Source organism: Sinocyclocheilus anshuiensis, unplaced genomic scaffold (assembly GCF_001515605.1).
Source record: "Sinocyclocheilus anshuiensis isolate Anshui unplaced genomic scaffold, SAMN03320099.WGS_v1.1 scaffold1452, whole genome shotgun sequence".
NCBI classification, from domain to species: Eukaryota; Metazoa; Chordata; class Actinopteri; order Cypriniformes; family Cyprinidae; genus Sinocyclocheilus; species Sinocyclocheilus anshuiensis.
The window spans coordinates 393,348-406,558 of NW_015544231.1; the positions used below are offsets into that span (position 1 = coordinate 393,348).

General features: G+C 38.6%; 1 protein-coding gene across 1 annotated transcript in view; it reads right to left on the bottom strand.

The window, feature by feature from the left end:
• Positions 1–3,049: 3,049 nt before the first annotated feature.
• Positions 3,050–13,211, bottom strand: part of LOC107697484 (mediator of RNA polymerase II transcription subunit 23-like) — a 27,965-nt gene continuing 17,803 nt past the window's right edge. Inside the window, exons 6-10 of the mRNA XM_016498291.1 lie at positions 11,733–11,785; positions 10,977–11,151; positions 7,485–7,648; positions 7,268–7,392; positions 3,050–3,316 (exon numbers count right to left, since the gene is read on the bottom strand). Coding sequence (XP_016353777.1) covers positions 3,050–3,316; positions 7,268–7,392; positions 7,485–7,648; positions 10,977–11,151; positions 11,733–11,785 — 784 coding nt within the window. The remainder of the gene's footprint in view (positions 3,317–7,267; positions 7,393–7,484; positions 7,649–10,976; positions 11,152–11,732; positions 11,786–13,211) is intronic.

Here is a 13,211-nt window from a genome sequence, read left to right on the forward strand (position 1 = left end):
AATCTAATGCTGGTTTTAAAAAGTCATGTAAGCAATTTGTAAACAATTTGTTCGATATCATCCCCGCAATCAATAATGCCAACTTAACGGTTAGTGGCTCAGAGAAAAATTACAGATGGAGAGCAGTATTTCAAGTATCTCACAGTTGCTGCAGTGAGCTTCTGTACACTGAGCAGGGTGATGAGATGAATACTAATGTATCAGAACGAGGGACTTGTCATCGCAATTCCAGATTGTTGACAAAGCACACAACAACAACGTGATCCACAATGGACATAGTGAAAACGTCGAGTGATTCCCAAGGTCATGCACTGATTGAAAACTTCAGCTGAGAGTCGATATAAAGACTTTAGACAGTAAAGATCCAATGTAGATTAGTAAAAGCCCATGGTGGAAAGAAATCAAAGAGGATCTTTTTTTACTCTCACTACTAGTAGTTAGCTATGTTATGTTAGTCGCTTGTTTAGTGTGGTATATGACTTAAACAAAATAATTTTTTTTTTTTTAAAAGAGGAAAAAGGAGCTTCACAAACACTAAGGGTGTATTCACACCAGGAAAGTCTGCTAGTTCACTTGCTTTGATCAACCAAATCAAACCTAAATACAATGTTGATATTTTTTTTTTTTTTGGTGCGATTCACTTTCACACTGCCCTTTTTGCAAGTGAACCAGAAATTGTAAACAAAACCACACATGTGGCTAAGGTCATCCCATTCATTGTACAGCGATTCTCAAGCAGGGTAAAGCAGCAAGTGCAAAACCAGGCTAATCATGGAGATCTTTCGTAGTGCAATTTTTTTTATTCTTTTGGTGTTTTGGTTATTAGATTTGGTTGTTAGATTTGGTGTTATCTACTAACGCAATATGAAGAATCTTATTAGCATCATGAGACAATGTCATACGATGCTGTAATTACGACTTGCCGAAAATAAAATCTATAGATATAAAATACTTAAAGCATATCACAATGTTAGTTTAAAGGAGACATATTATGCCCCTTTTTACAATATGTAATATAAGTCTCTGGTGTCCCCAGAATGTGTCTGTGAAGTTTCAGCTCAAAATACTCCACAGATCATTTATTATATCATTTTGAAAATGCCTATTTTGAGTGGAAGCAGAAACACACTGTTTTTCGGGCCTGTCTCTTTAAATGCAATTGAGCTGCTGCTCCCCACCCCCTTTTCCAGAATAGAGCTGCGCCATTACAGCTGGTAACTGCTAAAAACATCTGTTTTGGCTCTGATTATCATGTTTATCGTGCTGAAATCATGCGTTTTAAACCATATTAGTTTAAACTAATGACATACGATTTTCTGAGTGCACACAACCGAAGCACACGGATAGACAGCAGCCACCAGACAGCATGTGAGTACTAAACTAAGTTCTCATTCACACACAAGTTTACGTTGAAGACACACGAGTTACCGGTTATGTCTGTGAAGGTAAACAGCTGGGAAATAAATCGCTTGTTTATTTTAGATCTGTGTGGCAGCAGCAATATACAGTAAATAAATCAATAAATGCACTGCTCTGTTGTCTCCTCTGAGGCTGGGACTCTAAACAGTGTTCTGTGCTCATCTGTGCAGCCAAAGACAGAACAGTGAGCATGTTTTGCTCAAACTTTCGCCATGGCATTCGAGCTGCTACACCGTTGTCGCTTGCGAAATCAAATGATGGCGCCGTGGGTGGAAACTTACAGATTAAGGGGCGGTAATATTATAATGAGATCCCTTTGCCATCCCTTTGGAGCGAAATCAGACGTGCTCGTTTTTTCAAACGCTTGCAGAAAAAGGCTTACCAAAACAAAGTTACTGGGTTAATCTTTTTCACATTTCCTTGATTGGTAGATGCACCGGGGACCTGATTATAGCACTTAAAACCTGGAAAAGTCAGATTTTCATGATATGTAACCCCTAAAAAATTTAACCTAGATAAATGTGCGCTATTAGGCGCATATCCAATCATTTGTTCGGAGAGTGGAAACTGAAGCACTTCAGGACATCAGTGGAAGCAAATTAAAATAGGCCGTCATTTTTGTTCATAAAGGTAAGAATACATTGTTCGGAACTGTAAATGGTCTTATAATACTTTTATTTGTGTGTACTCACAATATCAACAAAACGTGCTTTTGTAAAATAAAGAAAACAAATAGGATGCGCTTTCTGTCGTCTCGGTCTTGAGCAGGAGGCCCTTCACAAAAATGAACCGAAACTCAGTGAATATTTTCCTCACAGACATGATTAATATATCTATAGAAAGCTTTGAATTACTACAAATCGAAATAATTCAAATCCAAAACAAAAACTATTTCGTTATGTAATCCGTAAAGATGCATTTCTTTCTAAAGGCGCATCCAATGAGGAGATGGCGAGTCAGGATTGTCAGCTATCTTTGTGACACTGACTCTAGTTTATTAATAAATAATTCAAACATCTCCTTACTATTTCCCGCCGACACATTCATGGTAACTTTTGCTGGGACTTTGCGGCAAGCTTTAGCCTATTTTGCGCGCTCACGTCACGTTGCTGTGCGCCATGGTCACAAAAACTGCACGCATTTTTAAGAATTGCGGTTTAAAAACAAGTGATTTAAGCCATTGAGATGCAAACAACAGCACTATAAGCACGAGCAGTCTGTTTCTGAGCGTGATTTCTGGAATTGGGTCGGATCGAGGTTGAGTCATGTTCACACCTTAAACTTACTGTACCAGAGTTCGTTTGGAAGTGGACCGAGACCACCTCTTCAGCTGGGTCTCGGTACGGTTGTTTGGTCCGCACCCGAGTGCGATTGCTGTATTCACACCTGCCCAAAAGATCCGCAACAAGAGGGGAAACAAACTTGAGTGCGATTCAATCAACCAAACAAGACAGATGTGAAAACATCCTAAGTTCACATCCCAGTTCAGACACACCAGAGAAAGCACTGACAGAAGGTTTTACCAGCTTAAAGAGTGAAGGAGACTTTCTTACATGGATAAAAATGAAACAATAAGCTAGACGTTCAGGACATCCTGAAAAGAACAGGATCTGGATGGATGAACCATACTTTAAAAATCACAAATCTTGTGAGGTGTACTGAAACAGGTGGAGAGAATGTGAGTGGCGCACCGGAAGCCGATCTGGTTGATGTGGTCCGTCTCCAGCAGCATCTTCCACAGCAGACACAGGAAGAGGGGAGGCGAGCCCTGCATGGAGAAGTGTGTGATGATGTCGTTCTCAACGGTCATAGACTTCCACTTCCTGTACTCCTCCTCCACGTTCTTCTTCAGGTTAAAACGGCTCTCCTGTGGAACGTTATTCTGCTTGAACAACGCCTGGGAAATTAACACAAGAGAGAAGTGCAGTTATGATGAATCTGATTAAAGCTCCACCAAGAACTGTACAGACATCTATGACGATAACTATATCAACGTCCACAGCTCCAGCTCTTTAATGTCAGCTGACAAATTTTATTTTTTATTGTTCATCAGTTTTTATTGTTCATCAGCTGGAAAAATCTTGCTGAAAGTGAATCCAACAATATTGTTCCTCTGTGCCGTTATCGTTATAGCTTTGCTGTGGACTGTCCTTGGTGTTAAGCATCATTGAGAGAAACGTTGGATATTCCTATATTCTTGGTATCTCTGGCTTTCGAGTTCCAACCATAAAAGTGTTCAAGAACCAATGCTCAGATGACGGCTCATAGGGAAACAAAGTGAAAACGCATCTACTAGCTTTGCAAGTCTTCAATAGCAAATAGACATCTCATTGCAAACAAACTGCAGAGGCTAAATTAGGCTATTCAGTGCCAACAAACATCTGTTTGGCACAGAGGATCCTTTACTGTGTTTATACATTTGTCTCTGGTTGCTGCAATGTTCACGTGACATCATAGATCATCTCAGAAACCAGCGTATATGATATATCTACATGGGTTTCCAAGTCAGAAGTCTGACGTTGTGACATTTTAGTGTACTTTAGTGTAAGTTGGAAGTTGAATATTTTGACTTTAATATTTTGAAATTTAATGGAATGTAGCAGAAGTACCATATGAGTGCTGTAAAGCAGTAACAACATAAACCAAGTCCTCATGTTCCCTATTCAGAAAGCTTTCAAACAACAGAAGATTCCTCAGCTCTTAGAGGTAAGTGGATGTCCAGAAGCACTCCATTTCCTACTCATGTTATAGATGTTCATTACAAACACAGCACTGAAGATTAAGAAGAATTCATCTACCTAATACATCCTGAGAGGAAGTGATGTCAACCAGTGCATTTAAAAACTTCCGTCATCCTTTAGATGCACTAGAACTCCACTTGTATATATTCAAATGATAGCATAACTTCATGTGCAAAACTTTTGCATAATTTTATTTGCAAAAAATGTATACTTTGGGCTTAAGAATGATGTACCAAGTATTTACTGAACCAAACCCATGAACTGTAATACATTGTAGTAAAGGAATAATTCACCCAGAAATGAAAATTAAATGAACATTTACTCTCTCTCAGGCCATCCAAGATGTAGATGAGTTTGTTTCTTCATCAGATTTGGAGAAATGTAGCATTGCATCAGTGTCTCAGCAATGAATGCTCTGCAGTGAATGGGTGCCGTCAGAATGAGAGTCCAAACAGCTGATAAAAACATCACAATAATCCACAAGTAATCCACACCACTCCAGTGGATTTCTTACATACACACTTTTCTCTTCTCCAGATGTTAACTGATGGACTGGATTGGTGTGGATTACTTGTGGATTATTGTGATGTTTTTATCAGCTGTTTGGACTCTCATTCTGACGGCACCCATTCACTGCAGAGCATCCATTGCTGAGCAAGTGATGGAATTACACATTTCTACAAACCTGATGAAGAAACAAACTCATCTATGTTTGGGATGATCTGAGGGTGAGCACATTTTCCGCAGATTTTCATTTTTGGAGTGAACTATTCCTTTAAGCACACTCCAAACTGCACATGTTTTATTTCAATCAGATATGATCGGTTCAATTAAGTAACTTCAGGCAGGTGATTTGTAAATTCAAGACTGACTCATTAAAAAAAGATGGCTCAAAAGAGCTTGCATTCACTGGTTTATGTCTATTGTTGCGTGTAAGCAGTGAAGCCAAGGCAACACCAAGTGCTGTTATCCATTCATTGTTTATTAATTATTCTGTAGCAGCTCGTCCTTCATGACATTACATTCAGACTGCAAGATCTCAAGCCAGATGAAAACTCATGTTTTTACCCGTAGGTGTGAGAAACACTGTCCTCCACGGTTGCTGCGTTCTCAAATCTCTGGCCATTTGATAATACCTAGAATATCAAAATCAACTGCGAGGGTAGATCATTTTCCTATTTAGTGACCAAACTCTGGAATAATCTACCTAACATTGTTCGGGAGGCAGACACACTCTGTTCATTTAAATCTAGATTAAAGACCCATCCCTTTAACCTGGCTTACACATAACACACTAACACATTTCTAATATTCAAATCTGTTAAAGGATTTTTAGGCTGCATTAATTAGGACAACCAGAACCGGGAACACTTCCCATAACACCCGATGTACTTGCTACATCGTTAGAAGAATGGCATCTACTCTAATATTAGTCTGTTTCTTTCTTATTCCGAGGTCACCGTAGCCACCAGATCCAGTCTGTATCCAGATCAGATGGTCACTGCAGTCACCCGGATCCAGTACGTATCCAGCCCAGATTATGGATCAGCACCTAGAGAGGACTTCTACAGCCCTGAATGTCAGCGTAGACCAGGACAATTAGATGAGCCCCAGATACAGATCCCCAGTAAAGACCTTGTCTCAGACGGCCACCGGGACAAGACCACAGGAGCCAGTTGAGTCCTCTGCACAATCTGATTTTGCTGCAGCCTAGAATTGAACTGCTGGTTTCATCTGGCCAGAGGAGAACTGGTCCCCCGACTGAGCCTGGTTTCTCCCAAGGTTTTTTCTCCATTCTGTCACCGATGGAGTTTTGGTTCCTTGCCGCTGTCACCTCTGGCTTGCTTAGTTGGGGACACTTAATTTCCAGCGATATCGTCGACTTGATTGCACAGATATTATTTAAACTGAAATGAGCTGGACAATGACATCACTGAATTCAATGATGAACTGCCTTTAACTGAAAATCGAGTGTTTCTTCTAGGGATGTTACAATCCTCAATATAATATCGAACCGTTCTGTACGACATCCATAGTTCAATACGTGCTCATGAATTGCAGTTTTTGCAATTCTGCCAGTCGGTTTTGCATTCAAATAATATCTGTGTTTTATTACACTCAGAACTGGCTGTGTGTGTGTGTCCGTGAGTTCACGTGCTGAGATGAGGAAACACCTCCCAGCTTATACAGTATTTGAAAAAGTAACATACGCCGAGCATCTTCCCTTGTAATGACATGCAATAAAGAAGCCTTTCTAAACCTGTTGTTCAACAAAAGAGAACATTATAACTTGTTTTTACTTCACAACATCAGTCGAGTGTTTGAAATAACTTCATTTTGTGATCTGATGTGGCTTTTGTGGCAGAATGAGGCAGAAAATATATGCTATACTGTAATAAAGGCTATGTCGATTAGAAATGGCTTACAAATATACTTAATCATTATGAAAACACCCAAGATGGCTTGAAGAACAATAAATCATATATTGCTGCAGGCAAGTGTTTATTGTCCTTACATTTCATCATTCAAAACGTTTAAAGTTATATCTTCTTTTTATTCAGTTACATCCATAGTGATGCCTTTATCCATATTAGGGATTTCCTGGGACGTCATCAGTTCTATTACTTCTGTGATGCATATGTGGAGTTTCTGCGCAAGGGCGCCCTCTGGCGTCCAGTATGAATGAAACACACATTACATGTGTTTATAGCACTCAATAATTGCCAATCCATCCTATTTTGGGTAAAAATCGGAAAAAAATAATACCTCTCTCAAAAGAAATGTTAAGCAGACATATAATAATCCACGCTTTTTCCAGTGTGCAGCGGTTTACACGAGTTTTTGTTGCTAATTTGTTGCAAAAAACACTGATGTGCCAAGCTATCAGAACCGAACCGAAAGCCGTGGTTAAAAACCGAGGTACCGTGGACTAACTGTATTGTTGCATCCCTAGTGTTTACTATTATCCTTTTGCATTATTGACACACTATTTTCCTATTTAATATTGTAAAGCTGCTTTGACACAATCTGTAGTGTTAAAAGCATTATGTAAATAAAGGTGACTTGACTACTGTTATGAGTCAGAGTGTGCACACGTGTATGAGTACCTGCAGCGGAGCAGGGAAACAGCTGAGCGTGTGAGAGGCCCAGTTATGAGGTGTGAAGTTTATGATGGTCTGCAGGATGTCCTTACACCAGGTGCCCTGAATGGAGTCCGAGCCAGTGAAGAAATCTGCACCACACACAGATGGGGGGATTTGGCAGTTCTGTAATGTGTGTTTTGAACAGTCCAGGCATCAGCAGTGTGTTAATGGTGTGAAATACCTGTGACGTGTGTGGCTCGAGCCAGCGTGAGGATCAGCGCTCGGTTCAGCTCTTCTGACTCGGCAGACAGCACAGTTTTAGGGTCATTGAGGAAACGTGTGAACTGCGGCTGAACCTCTGAACTCCCCAGAGCCATGATCAACCTCAGAGCGGTACTCTGAACACTGCTCACACAAACACACAGAATGAGTACAGACAGCAGGCCAGCACACAGGCACTGCCACACTACAGATACTACAGCTGCAGCTTACAGTATGCATAAATTGAGCTGCATTCTATTCAAAAATGTTTATTTAATTTGAATGAATTATTGAAAAAATGTTTGAATGAATGATTCAATGACTCGCTCATAAATACTTCACTTGTTCCATTCCTGAATGAATCAGCGTTTTTGAATGAATCTCTTGAATTAATGATTCAATGACTCACTCATAAATACTTTACTTGTTCCATTCCTGAATAAATCAGCGTTTTTGAATGAATCTCTTGAATGAATGATTTAATGACTCACTCATAAATACTTCACTTGTTCCATTCCTGAATGAATCAGCGTTTTTGAATGAATCTGTTGAATGAATGATTCAATGACAAGTACATTTTTAACAGTCCCTTGTCACCACCTAGTGGCAAAACAATGTAATAAACATTGTAATCAACAAACGTTATTTGTAGCACCAATTTGAAGCGAAATTTTTTCCGGATATGCTCCATTTTGATTGCTACCATAGACATCAGTGTTTATATCCAAACTATACGCTTTTATCCTAATACATCTGTGATAATATGAATTACTTTAAGACAGGAAAAATACTGTATGGTTGAAAAGACTGTTTGTGAAGGTGTTTAATATCTGAAGATGATAACTTCTCTCTCTTTGTCAGCAGCTGCGCTAACACAGATTTGATTGTTCTCATATGACTTGGTCAAAGGTTTAATAGACACAGGCAAATTGTTGTCATTTAGAAATAAGATTGCATGGGTGCTTGAATCGAGATCACAATCTTTTGACAATTGTGCTGCTCTAGACTGCGCACCACTGTATTGTGTCATTTTTCCACAATTACAACACTATCCAGAAAAGCATCAAAATCTTAGTCATCATGAGCAGTCTGTGATAACTATTAATTTTTGCTCATTAACTTTAAGCATTCGGGTAGTGAAAATACTAGCTGCATCTCATTTCAAAGGCTGTGTCCTCTGGAAAATGCATTTGTCGGCCGCACACTTCATCGAAGCTGCTTTATTTCAGTAAGTAACCATCAGTGTTGGGGAAAGTTACTTTTAAAAGTAATGCATTACAATATTGCGTTACTCCATAAAAAAAGTAACTAATTACGTTACTTAGTTACTTTTTATGGAAAGTAATGCGTTACTTTACTAGTTACTTGAAAAAAGTAATCTGATTACGTAACTCGCGTTACTTGTAATGAGTTACCCCCAACACTGGTAACCATTCCAATATGTGACCCTGGACCACAAAACCAGTCATAAGGGTCAATTTTTTTAAATTGAGATATCTACATCTGAATATATATACAGCTGAATAAATAAGCTTTCCAATGTTTGTCTAGAATGATTTTTGCTTATTAGCACGGTTGAACTGAATCATCGAAGGTCAGAAGCAAAGACATTGGTTAATAGAATGGGATTAAATACATAAAGCATATTTGTGTTGTTTAACATTTAATTATTGCAGTAATATCCTAATGATTTTTGGAATAAAAGAAAAATCGATCATTTTGACCCATACAATCAGGGATTGAAATTAACTTTTTCACTCACCTGCCAGTTTGGCTACTATATTTTTTATATTAAAAAAAAATTTAATTCATAACTTCTACTAGCCAAAAAATAAAAACAGAAATAAACCAACAGCTTGTGGCTGTCTACACTGGACGTGACAAAGCAACCACTGCAAATCATTTCACGAGTTCACACTTACATATAATAAACTGAGTAAAGGTTATGCGTATTTGGCGTGCTGTCCGGGGAGAGGGGTTCGAGCTCGGCTTTTAGCCCGGACCCAGAGCACTCCCCGCGAGTGCTCCTCCCCATGCTGGGGTAGGAACGGGGTGAAGGTGAGGAGTCGGGGCGGTGGAGGGATGCTGAAAGACTAGAGATAATGCAGGTAAGACTGCTTTGATTATTTATAGGGGTTCTCTCTTGTGCTGGTTGGATAGATGGTGTAATTACTGATGATGGATTGGCCGTGTTAATTATCTGCGCGTGCTCCTCCCGAAATTTGTTAATAAAACATCACTTTGTGTCAGTACTAGAGGTGTGCGATATTGACAAAAAAAATGATGTCTCAATATTTTCTGGGATTTTATCGGTAAAGATAATTAGACGATATTTTGCTGAGTGTGTTATTGTGCTGGTATCTTAAGGACTACATTGGACAGCTGACTCCTAAAGTTTTTGATATATTTCATATTCTGTGTGATTAGTTCACACTGATTAGAAATTAATATTTTCCAATAAGTTTAAATGTATTTTTACCTTTTATGGGCATCTTTACCTTTATAAAGCCATTTTTTCTAAAAGTGTGCATGATCATTTGAGTCAAATTTTTACATTTAGTCAGTCAGTTAGAATAATAATACATTTAGGCTGTTACTAAACAAATGAAATCAGTATCAAGAAAATTCATCTTTGCAGAAGTTGCATATGAAGTGGCATTTAGATGTATTTACACACTGTTTAATGCAGCTTAGAGGGACATGGAATGTTTTAACCTGCAGTTACAAATGCATAAATAATGTTTCTATATTTTAAACATGAAACATAGAATACTGATATTTGAAATGATTAAAAAAATGAAGATACTTTAAATGTGAAATTAAAACCTCCAGTAGGTGGCAGCAAGTCACTGTTAATAAGTGAGTCATTGCGATTGAACCGAATAATTTAAACGGTTGATTCATTCGGGAACGAAAGACCGTCATGTTGCTCAGAGACGCAAAACAGCGCTGTGGCTGTGTTTGGAATTATTTTTGTTGGCGAAATAGAGCAAAAACAGGCAATATAGTATCTAAAACGTAAGTCTCTTGATATTAACTTATTGTTTATTGAACTGTTGCATAAAATCAGTATCACATTTGTAATCATGCGGTTTTTTAAAGAAAAAACGTCACTCTTCGTGTGATATTGATTAACTATATGAATTTATATAAATATACATTTTCTGCCCCCTTATCTTGAATTATGTGATGATTCTTAATGCATATTAATAGACTGAATCATGCAGTGAAAGAACACACTCTAAATGCGCACGCATTAGTGTAGTCGCTTATGCGTGCACTAGGTGTGTTTTGTTTGGTTTTTGCAAAGATGTCCTTTTAAGAGTACTGCTACAGTGTCAAGCTGTTGTACCCCAAAGGTACAATTTTGGCCCTTTTTTTTCTGTGTGGCCTGGATGAGTGTGAGATTTCCCGGCTTGAAATTGCGTCCCAGTCCGGCCCTGGTGCAGGGCAAGTATGTGTGGAGACTCACCAGAGGTGCAGCTGGTTCTGATTGGTCTGTGGAACAGCAGCGAGCGAGTGAAGGTGTGACAGGAGCTGCACGCGGTAATGAGGCTGAATGTGGTGCATGCGGTAACTGAACATCTCCAGCAGCGTGTGCAGAATCCCCCACGCGTGTGACTTGAACACGTTCGGCAGAAGCTGACCTAGCGGAGGGTCGAAGAAACACACACAGTGGCTATGTTTACATGCACAATTTTGGGTTCAATCATTGATGAATCTGAATGTAGTGTTTACATGAACGCTAAATAAAGTGATCGGGTTGATGTGCGCGTTTATACGTCACAAGCTTCAAATTGGAATAGATTTTTTTTTAACATGCGCACACTGCACAAATATAGAGTTTCTCACTGTTTGCACATAATAACCACTCTCCTACACGGTTTCTTTATTTGTTTTTAACAGCAGAATTAATATGTATTCATTTATGGACGCTTTTTCTGCGTCTTTGCACATGCGCAGTCCTTTTAGTTTCGGGGTTCAATCCGATCGAGTGTTTACATGCACTCTCAATCGTATTAGAAAAGGAATAAACCACCCCCTTCAATCCGATCGAAATTTCATTCCGATCGTGCTCAATCGGATCGATTAAGGTGTTTACATGAAGGGTTTTCAGTCCGATTGAGCCGTCAATCCCATTACAAACGTATTATTTGGTTGCATGTAAACGTAGCCAATCACACACAAGGACAGTTTCAAGCATCGGTGAAGTGTGCGTCAGACTTACTGATAAAGCCCTTAATGCTGAGGGACTCGATCTCCATGTAGACCAGCAGTCGGCTGTATGCAGAGGTGGAAAGTAACAAATTACATTTACTCGCGTTACTGTAATTGAGTAGCTTTTTTGTGTACTTCAAAGATGAATTTTGTTGATACGGATTTAATTTGCCTGGTAACAGCCCAAATGTCTTCTTATTCTAAATAACTGATTCCTTAAAATAAAAACAACTAGTTTGAGATTTATAGGCCTATCCCAGGGGTGTCAAACTCAGTTTCTGGAGGGCCGCAGCCGTGCAGAGTTTAGTTCCAACCCTGCTCCAACACACATACCCTGTAGTTTTCAAATAAGCCTAAATGATTAGATTAGCTGGATCAGATGTGTTTAATTAGGGTTATATCTAAACTGTGCTGGGCTGTGGCCCTCCAGGAACTGAGTTTGACACCCTTGGCCTATCCCATTTTTGCCTCCCTCCCACTGTTAAAATCTAACTAAGTAATTTTTACTCTGAGTAAATTTTAAACGAGATACTTTTTACTTTTACTTGAGTAGATTTTTAGACTGGTACTTTTACTTGTACTTAAGTAAAATTTCTTTAATGTAATGGTACTTTTACTTGAGTAGAATATTTTCGTACTCTTTCCACCTCTGATAATATATGTATGTTTACTGTGTTTATTTATTATGTATATATAAATACGCACATATACAGTATATATTTTGAAAATATTTACATGTATATACATTTATATTATTATTTACTGAGTAAAAAAAAAAATCGCTCCCTGGAAAATACTGCAGTAAAAAATGGGCATGGGAGCAAACTGGCGCTAAAATCACAAGAAAGATGCAGACGGACAAGACAGGCGTTATGGTGCAGAGCAGACCCAACTGAAAACGAAACCCCGTCGTATTCTGCTGAAGTTGAACTCGAAGGAAATTAAGTGAACCCCTGGCCATATTTAAGCTCTATTATGCAGTGTAAGCTGTGTTTGCCTAGGGAGACCAAACTAGGTGCAGGGTGTGTGATATACAGTATATCGTCTGCAAGAATATCGTAATTGTTGTTTTAACGATGTGCGATTTGACATTATCAGTATTTTGCCAAAAACAAAACAAAACACTCCTACAGAGTGCCTTTGAGTCTAGTAGATTAGACTAGAGCACGCGCATTTAGAGTGCGTTCTTTCACTGCGTGATTCAGTCTGCTAAAATGCATTTAGAATGATCACAAAATTGAAGATATAGAGGAAGAAAATTTATATATTTATATCATTTCATATAGTAAATCAATATCACACGAAGAGTGCCGTTTTTTCCTCCAAAAATCAGCATGACTACATATAGATTTTTTTTACAACAGTTCAATAAACAAGAAGTTAATTAAGAGACTTGCATTTTAGACACCATATTGCCTGTTTTTGCTCTATTTCTACAACAAAAATAATTATCAACCGTTTAAATGATTCGGTTCAATCGCAATGACTT